This window comes from Falco biarmicus, chromosome 10 (assembly GCF_023638135.1).
Source record: "Falco biarmicus isolate bFalBia1 chromosome 10, bFalBia1.pri, whole genome shotgun sequence".
NCBI classification, from domain to species: domain Eukaryota; kingdom Metazoa; phylum Chordata; class Aves; order Falconiformes; family Falconidae; genus Falco; species Falco biarmicus.
The window spans coordinates 20583846-20599411 of NC_079297.1; the positions used below are offsets into that span (position 1 = coordinate 20583846).

General features: G+C 40.3%; 1 protein-coding gene across 3 annotated transcripts in view; it reads right to left on the minus strand.

Moving 5' to 3' along the window:
- Window positions 1-15566, minus strand: part of ANO1 (anoctamin 1) — an 82455-nt gene that overhangs the window by 20416 nt on the left and 46473 nt on the right. For 2 of the 3 annotated variants that reach the window (XM_056354847.1, XM_056354844.1), the window contains exons 7-14: window positions 15032-15083; window positions 12342-12407; window positions 11788-11843; window positions 10206-10247; window positions 6653-6717; window positions 5963-6097; window positions 4459-4619; window positions 650-732 (exon numbers count right to left, since the gene is read on the minus strand). In XM_056354847.1, the coding sequence (XP_056210822.1) occupies window positions 650-732; window positions 4459-4619; window positions 5963-6097; window positions 6653-6717; window positions 10206-10247; window positions 11788-11843; window positions 12342-12407; window positions 15032-15083 (660 nt within the window). The remainder of the gene's footprint in view (window positions 1-649; window positions 733-4458; window positions 4620-5962; window positions 6098-6652; window positions 6718-10205; window positions 10248-11787; window positions 11844-12341; window positions 12408-15031; window positions 15084-15566) is intronic. The other variant, XM_056354846.1, reaches the window with a different exon arrangement.

Below are 15566 nucleotides of genomic sequence, written 5' to 3' on the forward strand. Positions count from 1 at the left end.
AAAACTTAATTGATTTTTAAGTCCTTTTTTTATACAGATTCCGCCTTTTTCCCTTTCACACTATTTAGCACACTTAGCATAAACCTAGCTAGTGATATTCTTTTTTTTAGCAAATGAAAAAAAAACCTGCACACTGTGTCCCTCCCAATAGCCCAAGCCCACATGTCTGGCAATATTTTCTTTGGTATTTTCCAAGTCACGGCTTCATCCTGCATCGTTAAAGTTAATAGGAATTTTTCAGTGCTTTTTTACAGTGCTGTAACTTTATCAACTTCAATACATTCATTTCTGATTTACAGCAGCATGAGATGAATGAGGTCCTTAGTTGTTAGCACCCTGACATCAGCCCAGCAGTAAGATCTGAGCTGTATGTTCCATGCCTATGCTGCTAGGTGTGACCGGACTACACACTTCAAAAAAATAGCAGATTTTGTGGCTATACAATTACGTTTCTATGGCAACAAGACATACTAGTCATACCCTTGCTATAAAAATCTCGAATAGTTCATGTACAGAGATTTTCCTTTCTTTGAAATGACGGAACCGCCCCAAGAGCAGTTCCCTGTGAGGCAACGTCTATCGGCTTGGGGCAAAGAGCTATTGGTAACACCACGGTGGAAGTCAAAGAGTCAGAACTGAAGGGACAAACCTCCTCCTCTTCAAACCCAGTCAGGTCCCACCTGTAGTTGAGACGCATCTGTTTTCTCTTCCAGTGTTCCATGAAGGTGGCAGCTGAAACAACAGTTTCAGAATTATTTTGACATTTTACCAAAAAAAAAAAAAAAAAAAAAAAAAAAAAAGAAAATCGCAGCAGCCTCTGGGGTTTGTCTTAGGAGGCACTCTGGCCACACTGCCCATCGCCTGCTGTGTGTCTGCGGGCTCACACCTCCCAAGGGTCTCAGCAGGTGCAATAGCGTTTCACATACCGGGCCAGGTTAACTTCATTCTTGTGACCCATATTTCACAGTAATGTCTCTCTCTGGGAAATAATGAGGCATTAGAAGCTAAACTTTTTATCTAGGTAAGCTAAAAGAAATGGCATTTACTACATCCACAGCTTCATACGGAAAGACACCTACAATTTTTTAAGGTGTCTAAGACAGACAGACACCCAAACTTATTTAAATATTTGTATGTCTGACTATGGTATTGTTGGTCTTCATCTGCATGTAATTCCATCTGTAAATCCAAATAAACCTGTGTTTTATCTCTACAAAATATGAATGACTTAACTAGTCCTGTTCTGCTGGTATAGTTATTCCCTCAAAGACAGCAAGATAAAGCATTTTTATATTGTTATAATTACATCCATTTAGTGGTCATAATAGTATGATTAGCTCTAATTATCACACCCAAACCCAAATACTCATGCCAGCTACAGGTGGACAGGCTGTAATTCCTGAGTCCCAGTGAATGATCCCGGTCTATATCAGTCTATCTGCCTCTGAGACCGAGCAAGTTCTCAGAGGACATATTTAGATGCTGGGAATACACCAGTGCTGTACAATAAAGAAGTGATTATGAAACAGGCAAGTCTACCAAGAAATGGTGTTCCCAGGGGAGTTTCCCGCAGTGAGTATTAACAGATGTGCCCAGAAACATTCATGTCCAGAACGACCAGAGGCAGGGGGAGGGTAAGAAAGTTGAATAGAGAGGAAAGGACACCCTCACGACTGGAACCAGGCTAGGGTCATGATATTAATTCGCCTTCCAAGAGAAACTCTCACGTGCAGAACTTACAGCTGAGCCCCTTTACAAGCCGTAGGCTTCCTGTAAATTGGGATGGCCACAGCTGTGTCTTACGAGAGTCTCTGTCATGGTCCCTGGAATTGCCTCCCCTCTCCCTGCTGCTGGCAGTTCTTGTGCTGGGGTCTGCAGCTTCCATGTTCAGCAAGAAATACAGAAAATGAACAAGAGCTGTTCCTTAGTCCTACTAGAAATCCTTCCGTGGCACTGACTTACAACAATGCAAAATGAAAAGGCTGCATCTGAAACACAGCCAGCTCATTTCAAAAGCCCTCAGTGAACGTGCCAGGTGGTGATGTACTGCTGCTTTGCCAGGCATACCTGCATTTTCATATTTCATCTGGGCCCATAAGCATAAGTGGAGCTTAAAAATTCCCAAAGGTTACTGTCTAGATGATATTGTCTGGATTCTCTGACATTTTTAATGCCATTTAATTCCAAACAGCACTGGGCCACAGTCCATGTTTAATGTTGAACTTCTAACCAGGGCCCAGTTTGGTGCTATAGCTGTTTTAACACTCATGTGAGTGTAGTTCTCCAGGGTGTTACGATACCCCCATGAGACAAAGAAAGCCTGGCCAAATGTTTGCTCACAGCACCCCTGAACTTGGGATCATTTTCTTGCTATGCTAAGGATGCCCTGGGTCACCTGAGCAGGTTACTTGGGTCTCCTCTGCCTCAACTCTTCAACTATACACGAACCTAATACAACTTCTCCTTATGTGCTGTGGTGCTCACAAATGTCACTGGAGTCCATATGTGTGCCTATATTTAGAGACAATTTCTATTGATACTATTTCCTTAAAAAATGAAGTACTCCTTTCATTTTTAAAAAATTCTTTTAACAAATCCTTTAGAAATGAAATTTGCAATCATGCAAATTCAAAACCTTGTGGGAAAAGTTCTGATCTTCCCAATTCAAAAATACCTTTCTGAAACAACATTCATTTTATATGGTATTGTACCACAATAAAATTTTATGTTGACCCTGAAGAACTTCAGGAATTTCACATCCCACTCCAAAACTATCATCTTAGTATTAAGCCTGATTTTGTACAGAGCACAGAAACTGGCTTCTGCCATTCTGCCTTACTTTGCCCAAGAATGTTACAAAATGGATGGAGGGACCCATAGTTGTTTGCTAAGAAAAGGGAGGTAAGCAGCATTACTTTCTAGACAAGAGAGTATTTTGTGCGAGATCCACACGGGTTCACAACAATTGTAACTGAGGAAGACCGAAACCAACACTTGACTCTCCATGTGAGAGAATCAGTCTATTTAAAGTCTCTGACACTGCATTCTGCTTTGGAGTGTATCACGTTTCTCCCTATATGCTACATGGCAAGATGATGATCTGTAAGATAGTGATCCCTCCTCTCTGCTGTGTAACTGGTCGAGTTCAACCTCCCACCACCACTTCCCAGCTTTCCTTCCAAACCTGCAGCGCTCTTGACTCCCCACTGTTCCCAAAATCCCTCTGCAGCACTGTCCTTGTCCTCTTCCTTACAGTACTTGATAATCAGCTCTCAGCATTGCATCTAAAACCTTATCTCAAATTGAGACCTTGGTCAAAAAGACACTGCTTTAAACTGAATTATGTTGAATTGTACTAAAATCAGTTCAGATGGATGGTAATGTAAAAATGACTCCCTGCATTCTAGAACAAATAAAAACTCAGGCTGTGTTTTCAGGATTAAATATAATCCAAAACAGGTTATTTGCTAACTCACAACAAGGTGTACAGGAAGGGCAAGCATCATCTTGTGCTGTTCTCACTGATGCTGGGACTTTGTGGCCATTAAACTTCAAAGCTGGGGGGAATAACATGCATTTCCCTATTCTCTGTAGCCTCTCTATACAGGGCTCCCAGTCACAAACATGGGGTTTGGACCCCATCAGTTCCCACTTATCTTAACAGGCCCTCCTGGCCCCAGCGAAGATGACCAGAGGCTCCTCCCCTCTCCTCCAGCACCCATGCCTGGTGCTGGGGTGCCTGAGCAAGGGGGTCCCTATCCCTCCTGCAGCAGGGAGGAGAAAAGCCCTCAATAACCATTCCTGAAGACACTCTCACAAAGATTTCATGAGTGGGTTAATATTTTCAACTAAGTTCTACAGACATGTGAAGAAAGGTTAAGTGATGTGCTTAAAGTACAAGGGCAGTCAGCGTCAGAAAAAATACCTATAACGCCACTGTTCCTGCTTCATGGTCTACACGCATGATGTCTGCCTGCTGATAAACTTAATTGCATCTCAGAGCTTACTCACGAATCAATGTTGGTTTGTCCTGAGACGCTAAAGGCCATTACACTTCCCTGCGGAGCCCTCCCCTCAACCCCAGAGTACATTAATATATTTCTTCTGTAATGTTGTAAAGTGGAAGCTGGCTCTCCAAATAGATTTTTTTTTGTGTTGGCAAGCTGCGCAATCCTGTTAATGAAATTTTGACATACCACGCAGCAGTTTTATGACAGATGCTTAACAATTTCATTTGATGTTCATCTTGAGCAACTTTTTGAATCTTAGCCTTCAGTCCAGAATATAAATTTTGGGATGACAGTTTCATAGGAAAGAAAAAAAAAAAAAAAAAGAAAGAAAAGAAGTTCTCTATATAATTAACTGCCCGAGTATAAATATACTGGTTTATCTCTTCTGTTTCTTCCTGTTGTATCTTAAATAATTAAACACTTAACATGAAGGCATATATCTTCCTACCCCAGAGAGCCATGAAGACTGAGAAGAAGACAGTTGCAGGGTTATCAAACAGATGGCTTGCACGAGCAGTCGCACAAGCAGAGCTCATCTTCCAGTAACTGCATGTTCTGTCACATAAGGGACACATGGTGATATTGTTCCTCTGGTCACACATTTCCATACTGCAACAAAGCAACCACATATGGAAAAATCATGGTCAGTATGGCTCCATCTTCCATGCTCCAATGATCTTTGCTCCTCTGCACAGCACCTGTTTCTGGTCTGTAGGACCATCCGATACTACCCTCACAGTCCTTCCCAGCTCTTGCCCCAGTGAGCAGCTCTGTTCATAGCCTACACCGTTGTGGGGGCTGAAATCCTCGTGCAAGGCTGCTGTCTCCCTCCATCCCCAGCCCTACTTCTATTCCAGGGAATAAGAGAGAGCATTATGAGAGACACAAGGCTCTATCTTACAGTAGAAAAATAAAGAAAATAGAATTTAAAAATAATTTTTGTTTTGAAATACTAACTACAGTCATAGATAAGGTACAGGGGAAGTGCCGAGTATCAAGAGACTGGAGTTCAACCAATTTATCTTCTATGCACTGCATCTGTGAAATAGCAGCAGTGACCCTCCCTTTGACTTTCTTCAACTGTTGGAAGCAGTACAAAGCAATCTTAATGAACAACACAAAAAATAATCTATTTTTCTATATCCATTATCTGCTTTGTTACTTAGGGCTCATGGCTGATGTACAAACTATGTCATTTTCATCTACAGCTGATGATGCATGCAGGGAAAATAATGCAAAATCATAGGGCTTTAAAAATATTAAAATACAAAACTTAATAAAAAATTAAAAATAGTAGGACATCAAGATTTTGCTAATCTGATCACAATTGCTTATTTAAGGCATGTATATTCTTGATTCATCTTTATGGCACGCAATGCCCTCCTCAGCACTTTACGATGGGAAGCACTAAAACCTATCATTAGCAGTATTTTGTTGGTTTGTTTTAACATAATGATCTGAGTTAGGAAAAAAACCCAACACCTGAGCAACCAGCCAAGAATTATTTTTAGTACATCAATGCAAACTCCACAAGTAATATTAACAAAAAACGCTAATGATTTAAAAACATGCTGCAGCAACTCTCAGCCCTTGGTAGCAAATCCATCTCTTACTGTGATCAGAAATCAGTGGGACCGCAAGCTCTCCTATCCCTACAGACTTGGCTTAATTTTCAGCACAGCTTCCAAACAATGAAGTGTGTGGGGCATGAGGAGGGAAAGCAGAGGGAGCACACCACACACTGGCAAGTGCCAGTTGGCAGACAGACCTCGGGAAGCCACCACCAGCAAACATGGATCGGGGCATCGGGCTGTGGGTGGCACAGGGCAAGCCGCAGCAGCCAGGAGTTTTGGCTGCGCTCACCCTAGATATTAGTGACAAAACATTTCTAGAGAAAGGTTACATTGAGTTTCTAGTGGCCTCCAGCAATATGATATACTTATTTATTTTACCTTGGTATATTCTCATCCACAGTTGCACAGCCGTATAGGAAAACTATGATCCCTACAATTGAAGCTGGAATAAGCATTTGTGTATAAACTCCCAGCCAGGCAAAATACAGTCCAATCTTCTCTCCAAAGTATTTTCTGAAATACATTTAAAAAAAAAAGAAATGAGAGAGAGAAATGTTTCCTATTTCTTAAAATATAACATGGCTAAAATTACAAATTGCAGCTGGATTAAGCATGGAGAAAGTAAGATCTGATGACCTGTGGGAATTTTTTTCTTCTCAGAGGACTCTCTTTCTCATGATGCTTGGAGTTAATCCAGAGATACAGGCACCATGAAAATAAGTCATTTTTTCCCCTGTGCTTCTGCTGCGTAAGTCGGTATCTTTGGATCTCCTGTGAGTGAATCCTCTTTAAAAAGCACCTCCTTTTCTTCATGGTCTTAGCTCTCACCACCAGCAAACAAAATTAATTAAAATTATGTCCCCCACAAGCTTTCACACTAGGTGGGATATATCAGTGTGTTTTTAAACTCACAGAAACCTCCTTTTGACCCAATGAACTTGCCATTCTCCAGAAACCTCCAGCGTGGCACAGAGGGCAGCACCCCCACAGGGACACCCGCCCGAGCATCACTGTGCACAGCTTCGGCGCTGCCCAGTGGAAACACAACGTTAAGGGCTGAACTCTCACCTGACCAGGTCAATTGGCTGGTACTTATAAAAAACTCCGTAGCTTGCCCACTCCTCACACAGGAGCTGTAAAACAAAAAGGCAAAGCAAAAGTTAAAGCGCTGCGTACACAAATGTTTCTCCTTTGGTCCAGCAAACTGCAGAGCTTACGCTGTGGATCTGGTTTCACTGCTTTGTGGTTTCAAGCCATAATCTGCCAATACACGCAGTATGCATTAAGTATTAAAAACAAATTTGATGCTCTGGCATGCTATAGTACAGTGATGAATTCTAGTACATTAAAAGGCTCTCCAGCAACTGGACTGACGGATAACTATAGCAGGGACAGGGACAGTAGTCCTGATGTTACGATCCGTAGGAGGTATCTAGTGGAATGGATGTGAAAGATGAATATGCTTTGAGTTAGAAGACAGAAAAAAACCTAGCATAAACTGGTTTTTTTTTCACTACACAAACCATAATATTCATCATCCATCAAGAGGTGCTGTGCAGAGGTGTCTCAAAGGCTGCATTTAAGAGTTTTTCAGCTTTAAACTAAAAGGACACGATGATTTCCACTCGTCCTTTTGATTAGGATATGGGCCAAGGAAAACAATGATCCCCATTAGTGATTTATAAAATCAAATCACTCACAAAAATAGTTTCCTGTGAGGCCTTCAACTTAGCTTTTACTTTGTAAAATATATAAATAGTGCTTCTCAGACCCTATTTTTTTCTTAATTCAATTCAGCTAACAGAGTGAATAAGCAATCAATGTGTGTACAAACAATACTGGAGAAGAGGAACTGTGCTCACTGGCCACCCAGCCATCACCTCCTCTGTGGGACAAGGGGAAGAGAAGCTTTACAAGCTCTTGTGAAGTCAGGTCTCCCTTTACTGCTCTTCTTCCTGCTTTAACCCAGTGACATGACCTTGGTAGCAGGATGTTTGTGGGCCAGCTACCGATATTTCAAGGAGATGCTTTGATGGTCACGTCTGTATTCATTAATTCATTTAGCAACAACATCATCTTTTTCCTTTTTCCTCAAATGTAAAAGCACAAACTGATTATTGCTGAGGTACTTCTTTTTGTTGAACATTGGGTAAAAAATAGAGAAAAAAAAGACAACAAATTTCAGAGCTTGGTTGCACAAATCTCCATCAGTGGGTGAGGGCTGTACAAGCAGCTCAGCTGTGGAAGGAACTGCATCGGGGAGCCACAACCTAAACCAGCTATCATTACAGGGAGGGCAACATTATTAATCATGTTTATAGAAGAACAGACCAAAATAGGGTATTATTGCTTAAATCTGTAGGCTATTTTAACATGAGAAACTTGAGAGATGTCAGCCTCCTACAGCTCTCCAGTGAAACGCAGCAAAGCAAGGAAGGGCAGGACTGCCCATGCCCATTCCTACTTCTTGCATTTTATCACAGAAAAGTCATACAGCGAACAACATTTCTAAAGTAGTTTTGCAGTTCTGCCAAATCATTAACACAAACTTTCCAAGCTGAACTGCTGTGCTTCTCATGCAAATGGTTCAAGCCATTCAAAAAAATACAGCTTTACTTTTACAGAAATATGACATAAAAAATCTAAGTGGACTGTGGATTTTCCCCTCTGCAACTCAAAATCATAAATCTTTATTAGTTTCCTAACAACAGTAAGAGCAGAAACTGAAATGTAAAGGCAGGCCTTTACTAAGCAGCATCGTTCTTGCTAATTTTATTTTTATTCTGCTTTAGGTTTCTTTCAACCACATTTTCCGAAAGTTTAAGGCCAGCTGCCTGTGTCTGGGAAACAATTAATGATTTGGGACACCTCAACATCTATGTGCACTAGCTAAGACCCTTCCTTTTATTATTTTTTTTACTTCATTTTTACAAACTAAGTTTGTGCTGGAAATTAGATTCCATTTCTGTGATCTAAGCTGGTGAAGCATATCAGGAAAACACTAAGCTAAGGAGATTTTGCATCGATGCCATGTTTCAGTTTTGTACAACACTTCAAACCAAATTTATGCCTAAAGTACAAATGAATTATCTCTTTTATCCTGACATTTATCAGCTTGATATTCAAAGCACAGCTTCAAAGACATGATTAGAGGAGATCAGTACACTAAATATTTACTTCATTTCTATGCCTCAAATCTTTAATTTTGTAGTTAAAAAAGGCACAGGCCTGGCCTAGCACTGGATTAGATTAAAGCAAGTTTCAAGAAACCAGAACAGACATGCCAAAACACGCCACAAGATTATTTGAAGGAACTGGAAGTCAAAAGCCAAGGTAAACATTTCCAAACACACAGTGAACTTGTGAAATGAATGAATTTGTGAGGTCAGAAAAGTTAGTAATAAAAATGATAGTCCAGATGCCTTGAGGAAACATGCACTCTCATCCTGTTTTTGGTTGAACAATGTGTTGCTTAATAATGAAATGACAGGTATGTGGTATTTTTAACACACATTAATAGAGGGTGAACATATTTTGATGAGCCATTTGCATCTTTAAGGCCCAGCAGACCTTTAATTTTGGGTACCTATTTTTTACATGACCAACCTGAAAGGCTTTATACCCGTTTTTCCTATTATCTGAATGTCCACAGCAAAGTTTTGGATATGTGACCGTCAAACAAACTGAAAAGGCAAAGTTTCAAGTCTGAAAGCCCAACATATATGGCACCTAAATTTAGTAGCTCCTCCTGAGAGAACTGGTCATAACCACTCTACTTCAGTTTTTTTCTGATACATGGGAAAAAAAAGCCTGTGTTCTTTAGAGAAGTGTGATCAGGAGTATGTAGTAATTGTACTCTGAAATTAAGAAATCAATACTTCTTCAAAGGGAGAAAAATTTGGTTATTCTTATGAAAAGTTATTTCCTTGGAATATTTCCTACTCCTTTTACCACTATGAACAAATGTCTTTCAGTATACAAACAATAAAAACACAATTTAAACCACAGATGTATGCAAAAAATGATGCGATGTATCAGTATACATTCACAGGGCAGCTTCTGGCTGAACAGTGCACATTAAAGCTTTGCTGAGAATGTCTCATTTCTGATAAATATTCAATCTTTCTTTCCCAATAACTTCTATGCTTACGTTTTTCAACTGCCTCCCTCCTCCTCCCCCCAACCCAGTTGTGATCCTCACACTCCAGATCAGCAGCACATTAATTCAGCAGAGGTTGCAGTGTTGAAACCAGAGCTCATTATAGAGTGGAGCAGGATTTACGTCAGGTACAGATACTGGAATATGACTGAGCATATTCTCATCAGACCTGGTCTGAAATGACATCATCTGAACTTTAGGAGGGTTTATATGTAAACGCTGTCAGTACTCTTACCAACAGGGCGAGAAATGTATCATTATTGAGCTTGGTAACTTATACATGTCCATACTGCATTTCATATTTGGGTAAACTTAAAAACTGGAAAGTACTTCTACTGCTTGCCATTTAGTGCCTTTTTGCAGTATTTTCTGTGAAAATTTAGCAAACATCCAGATTCCAACAGGTGACTCTTCAGGCTGGGACTCGTGCAAATAGGTCAAACCCCCTTGATATCAACTTACTTTTCTGTCATTAGGTTCAATGTTTTCACCTTCATAGTCACCCTTTAAAAAAAAAAAAAGAAAAAAAAAATCTGCGTCATTCAGTGAGTCGCACCCAGAACTGCTATGCATCTTGCATACCCATGTATCCCACTCACTTAATGCATCAAAAACAGAAAAAGCAATCTGTAAAATAATGCTGTATTTTCGGAGTTCATTTGTCATAGCACACTTTGTCTTCTGTCATCAGGCACATTAAGAAAGTAATAATGTCCGTCACTGGGGGAAAAGGAATGAATAAGTGATAAAGGTGGCCTAAAAATGTCAAGGGAAAGGATGCGGTATTGCCATGGTATTTGGGGTTCAGCTCAGTCCACTTGCAAGAGAAGAGACCAGCTGAGAGAGCTGATCCCTATCCAGACTCTCCAAACACTCAGGGCTGATTAGATTTGAGGTTTTAATTTGAAGCTATTTTTAAATATGATACAGGAGTAAACCAAGACAATAAATAACTTATATACAAGACTATCAGTAGCTGTCTAAAGACATGAGACAAGTACATGCAGAGAAGTTTATTTAACCTTTCTGGATTTCTATGCGATATTGCTGTAGTTTAAGAGTGCCTGACATTTATGATAAACATCAGGCAGATAAAGAGGCTGTTCTGGTCTCAGTTACATCGTGATAAAACACTCGTGGTCCCGTGTAAAGCCAGTGTGAGTGAGGGGAGCAGAAAACTAGGAAGACACACTTCATCTTCACATCCAGAAAACCGGCACCAGGCACGACAGCCCTTGTAAGCTCACACAGCCAGTACATCATGAGGAACACGACTGCCACGTCCCCTTGACAGCTGTCAAGCCTTTCTGTTACAGTCTAGCTAAGAGCATGTGTTTGTTAGTTCTAGTTGTACCTTGAACCTTTAAGTAAAAATGTCATCAGCACCCAACTGCTGTGTACCTCTGGCAGGATAGGGATCCCCAGCTCAGGTATGAATGCCACCAAAATTCCCCACCTCTCTCTAATCCTCTTGACAAACACCATAGTTGAACACACTCTTGACATCTTACTGAACTGCTCAAGAGCAGATTTCATCAGTAAGACGGTCTGCAGCCATGCCCAGTCCCATGTCACTTCAAGGTCTTGCTTATGGGTTTTCCCCCAGTGGCAACCAGTCGCACAGACACACAGCTACTGACACCTCTGTGCTGGCAAGGGGGATGCCAGGCAGATGTGGTTGAGGGAACAAGCTACCTGGTGCCCCAGGAATAAATACATTTCTTAACACTGATGCCAGGGATCTCAGGAGCAGGTGGTCAGAAAATAACAGAAGCATTTCATTTGCTAAGCCAGCAAAACAACTCTTCTAATGTTACGTTCAAACGTTACTTATGTTCATCAAAGTTAGAACAGAGGTGGGGAGTTCATTAAAAGGAGCAGAGTGATGGAAACAACCCACAGAAGTTACTGCAGTCGTGATACAAGCAAGCAGGAAGTCAGGATCCAAAACACTCATGGCTTGGGATGATGCCATTAATATGTAACGCATTGAGGATTTCTTGTCAGATAGTAGATATGTAAAATACATTGCAAGGTCACTTACGTCATGCAAAGGATACGCAGCACTGTAAACTCCATTGGCAAGCAGACTGGTGATCCCTTGAAAAATAAAGACATAATAGTTATTTATAATTTTAAGGTTAGACAGTCTCACTTTATCATCCTTCCTGGAGATTTCCCTCAAAATAAGAGTCATTTGGTCAGATAATGATTTTTCTGCCATCTCATTCCTTTCCATGTAGTTTCATTTTTAATCATATAGGTTATTAAACATGACTCATTTTATGAAATGGAAAACTGCAGAGAGCAAGAGGAAGTCATATATATTTGAGAATCAAGAATTAGAAGCCAATGACTTGAAATTAGTCATTAAAATAAATTACATTTTCTGAAAAGTCAGTTTGATTTAAGGGCAAGCCTGAAGATTTGAAAGTGTACAGCAGAAGGCTCGATCACAAGAAGAATATGGCTGGAATTGATGGCGTACAGGAACACGCATACACACTCATCATCCACACAAAGTTTTGAATTAAGATTTCAGATTGCTTAGAGAAATTGTAGGGAAAGCCTTTGCGAAGACCTTGGCGTAATACTTACCATATTTACCACATTTTCGTCTTTTATTTAAAAGGGTAGTTTCCTTCTTTCTTCCCTCTCCTTTCCCTGTTTACACATCCGTTTATTAGTGACATGCATGAGGCTGAAAGCAATTAATGCTTCATCTATAAAATGTATGTGGTATAAGGGACTTGGAGGAGCCCTGCCTTCCCAGGTGTGGTAGTTAGTGTTCCTTAACTTAGGGCCAGAGTATGGATGGGTTGGGAGGAGCTAACGTGTAAGTTTGGAGGAGCACAGCAGCAAGCGGCTCTTCGACATTGCAGTCCACTGCACCATTCCCAAAGGTCACTGGGCTGGACCTGGACCTTTGAGGGCTGTAGCACATTACTCCTCTAATGTTCTTGCTGCAGCTGCTGGCATTAATATAGCTACTTCCAATTATGGAGTATTACCCACGTCTGAAGGTGTCACGTTATCTGGGAAGATACATTTGGGGATTCAACGAACCAGTCTTGGGTGCTGAATCAGAGCTAAGTCAAGTATTTGTCTTTGTGCAAGGCTAAGCTGATTAATGCCAAGAAAAAAAAATAAATCTGGCATTGTGGAGAATTTAAAAGGACTTAAAAAAAGGAAATAAAAATGATGTGCTGCAGTGTGCTCCATGCTGCCCATCAGTTCATTGCTAAGAAAAGAGCGTGGGACTGGATTTGAAGGAACCTTGACTATGAACCAGGAAACAGCTAACTGTAGGATCACTGAGACATTTTTGATTGTTCTTGAAATGAGAATTTTCCAAGTTCATTAACATTTTCAAGATACTAATCACCTGCTGGAGGAACTACTCCAGGAATGCTCAGTATCTTGCAGTATCGTTGATTTTCAAAGTCCTATTTAAGATTATACAGTACTATGAATTGTCTGCAAATGTTTCCACACTTCTGGCAGAAACAGCTAGTGATCAGATTATTTTTCTAGGGCTGTGCAACCGATCGAAGACCTACATAGTACCCTTCTACATATCAGTATTTAACAATGAAGACAGGTTCATACTTTTGCAAATTTTCAAAATAAATAACAAAGACTGCAGTGTTCACTGGGCAGCCACCTTTTTCCTGCTGGGCAGAAATGTTGAAGCATTATCTGTGTTTGCTCAAATCTGTTTGCAACCTTTGCTGGGTTGTAACCCAGCATTCCAACGCTGGAACACAAAGGACCTGATTGAGTTATGCTGAGTATACCCACGGACAGGCTGGCCTAATGACATTTTTATTAGGTATACTGTGTGACCTTGCCTTTAGCCTCCCCGCTATTCAACTAATCTCTAATGTGTTTCCCATTTCGGGACTGGGAAAAAGAAAAAAAAAGAAAGAAAAAATATCAAGTGAGTAATCAAATCCAAGGCAAGAATTGAAACCGAACTGTATGACCTTCCCCTTTCGAGAGTGCAAATACGTAATTTCCAATTAAAATGATCCAGCACCAGCCTCGAGAAGGGTCCTGAAAGTCACAGATTAATTTGGATTTCCCATGCTACAGGGAAACAGTACTTCTGTTAATACTGGCTGAACACCAAAATTCAGTGTATACAAGGACTCAACAATTGTACATTGTATGTTGTTACTTCAACAGAAAAGTCAAAGCGTGAAAATCATTTTTGGCATAATTATTCTTCTATTATTTGATGTATTTCTAAGCAGCTGATGGGTCAATATTGAACAGAACTACCTGTAATTCAAGTTCCCATTGTTATATTTAACTGCTTGTAAGCAAATAAATGCCATAACAGATTCCAACTGTTATCAAACATTTTCTCCCATGTTCACGCACTTTTCTCATACAAATTTGTTTCTATTGGTTGCCTGTTAAAAAGCTTGGATAGGAGGGTATTCACCCTTCATCCTTATATCATTTGGTTTACAATTAACTATTTGTTAATTTTGCTCCCACAGTCAAGGGGACCTATATATCACAATATGTATGAAATAAAGTATGTAACAACTGAACAGGAAATGCTGCCAACAAATCTTTCAGATGACCTGATCTGTAATTCATGTTTACCTGTATTATGAATTTACTTCTTACAGCACAAGCCCCAAGGCTGAAATCCTAGAACTACTGGCCATGGCAGTACCAATTTCACAGCAACTGACTTGCAACAACTGTTTTGAGGGCTAAGAGATGGGCCAGCTTTCAGGGTGTGCCTTAGTCCTTGGCCATTCCACCAGGGTAATCTCAGTTCCACATAGAACAGTGTTTCATGCAGTCATCAGTTAAGACTACTTCACTCAAGTCATTGAAAAGCCTTCCCACGATAAAAACGTGAGGTTCCTACTTCAAAGGAATGGGCCAAACCATAGACTTTAACTGCAGTTATTGAACTTCATGGCAATACCCTCATCCGCTTCAGTGAGTGTAAGACTGAACCAACACAGAGCACATATTATCCACTGGTTTATATCACCATCCAGTCCTGCTGCAAAGGACCTAACTAACATCTGCAGGGGCTATATGCTCACTTACCACTTCAATTCAAAGTCAAATCTATAAAATCACTTTTGAAAAAATTCCAAACAGCTATATTAATTAAATTTCCAAATGAAACAATTATATCCACAAACATCAAATTAGAGGGCAGGGGAAAAACCTAAACTCCACAGCCAGTTACAACTCACAGTTATTTTCAATACCTGAAAACGATACCAATCTTAAAGCTAAATAATGTTCCTTACCCATGCTATATTTTGCTTTGGTACATGTCGTTCTTTTCAGTATTTCATAAACCTATGGAAGTAAGATAAAAGAGAGGAAAGGGTTACTTCAGATACTGCCAGTGAAAAGCACAATCTTTTTGTGTACAGCTCAAATATTGGCAAAACCAAGATGCTGATGAAGTCATCATTCTTTAATAAAAGTCATGGTATTCAGGAAAGCAGGACTTAAAGATTTCCATCCCAATTGTCCATACAAGAGAGAAATGCTTAACTAAATAGCCAGCTACCAAGATAACTGATCAAGGGAAACAGGGTTACATTAACCACCCACATAACAGAAACGCTATTTTTGCTCATGTTAGACATTGATCAAAGATCAGAAGCCCTCTTCTACCCGGGCCAGGTGGTGTGCTGCACCACCTTTTCCCTTGCCTCTGATGGCGCAAGCTGGCTTCAATCCAAGGACCTCAGTAGAGCTTCAGGCTCTAATGTGTGCACAGCACGCAGCCATTTATCAGAAACTGGACTAACACAGGCTGACCTAAAAGTTTCT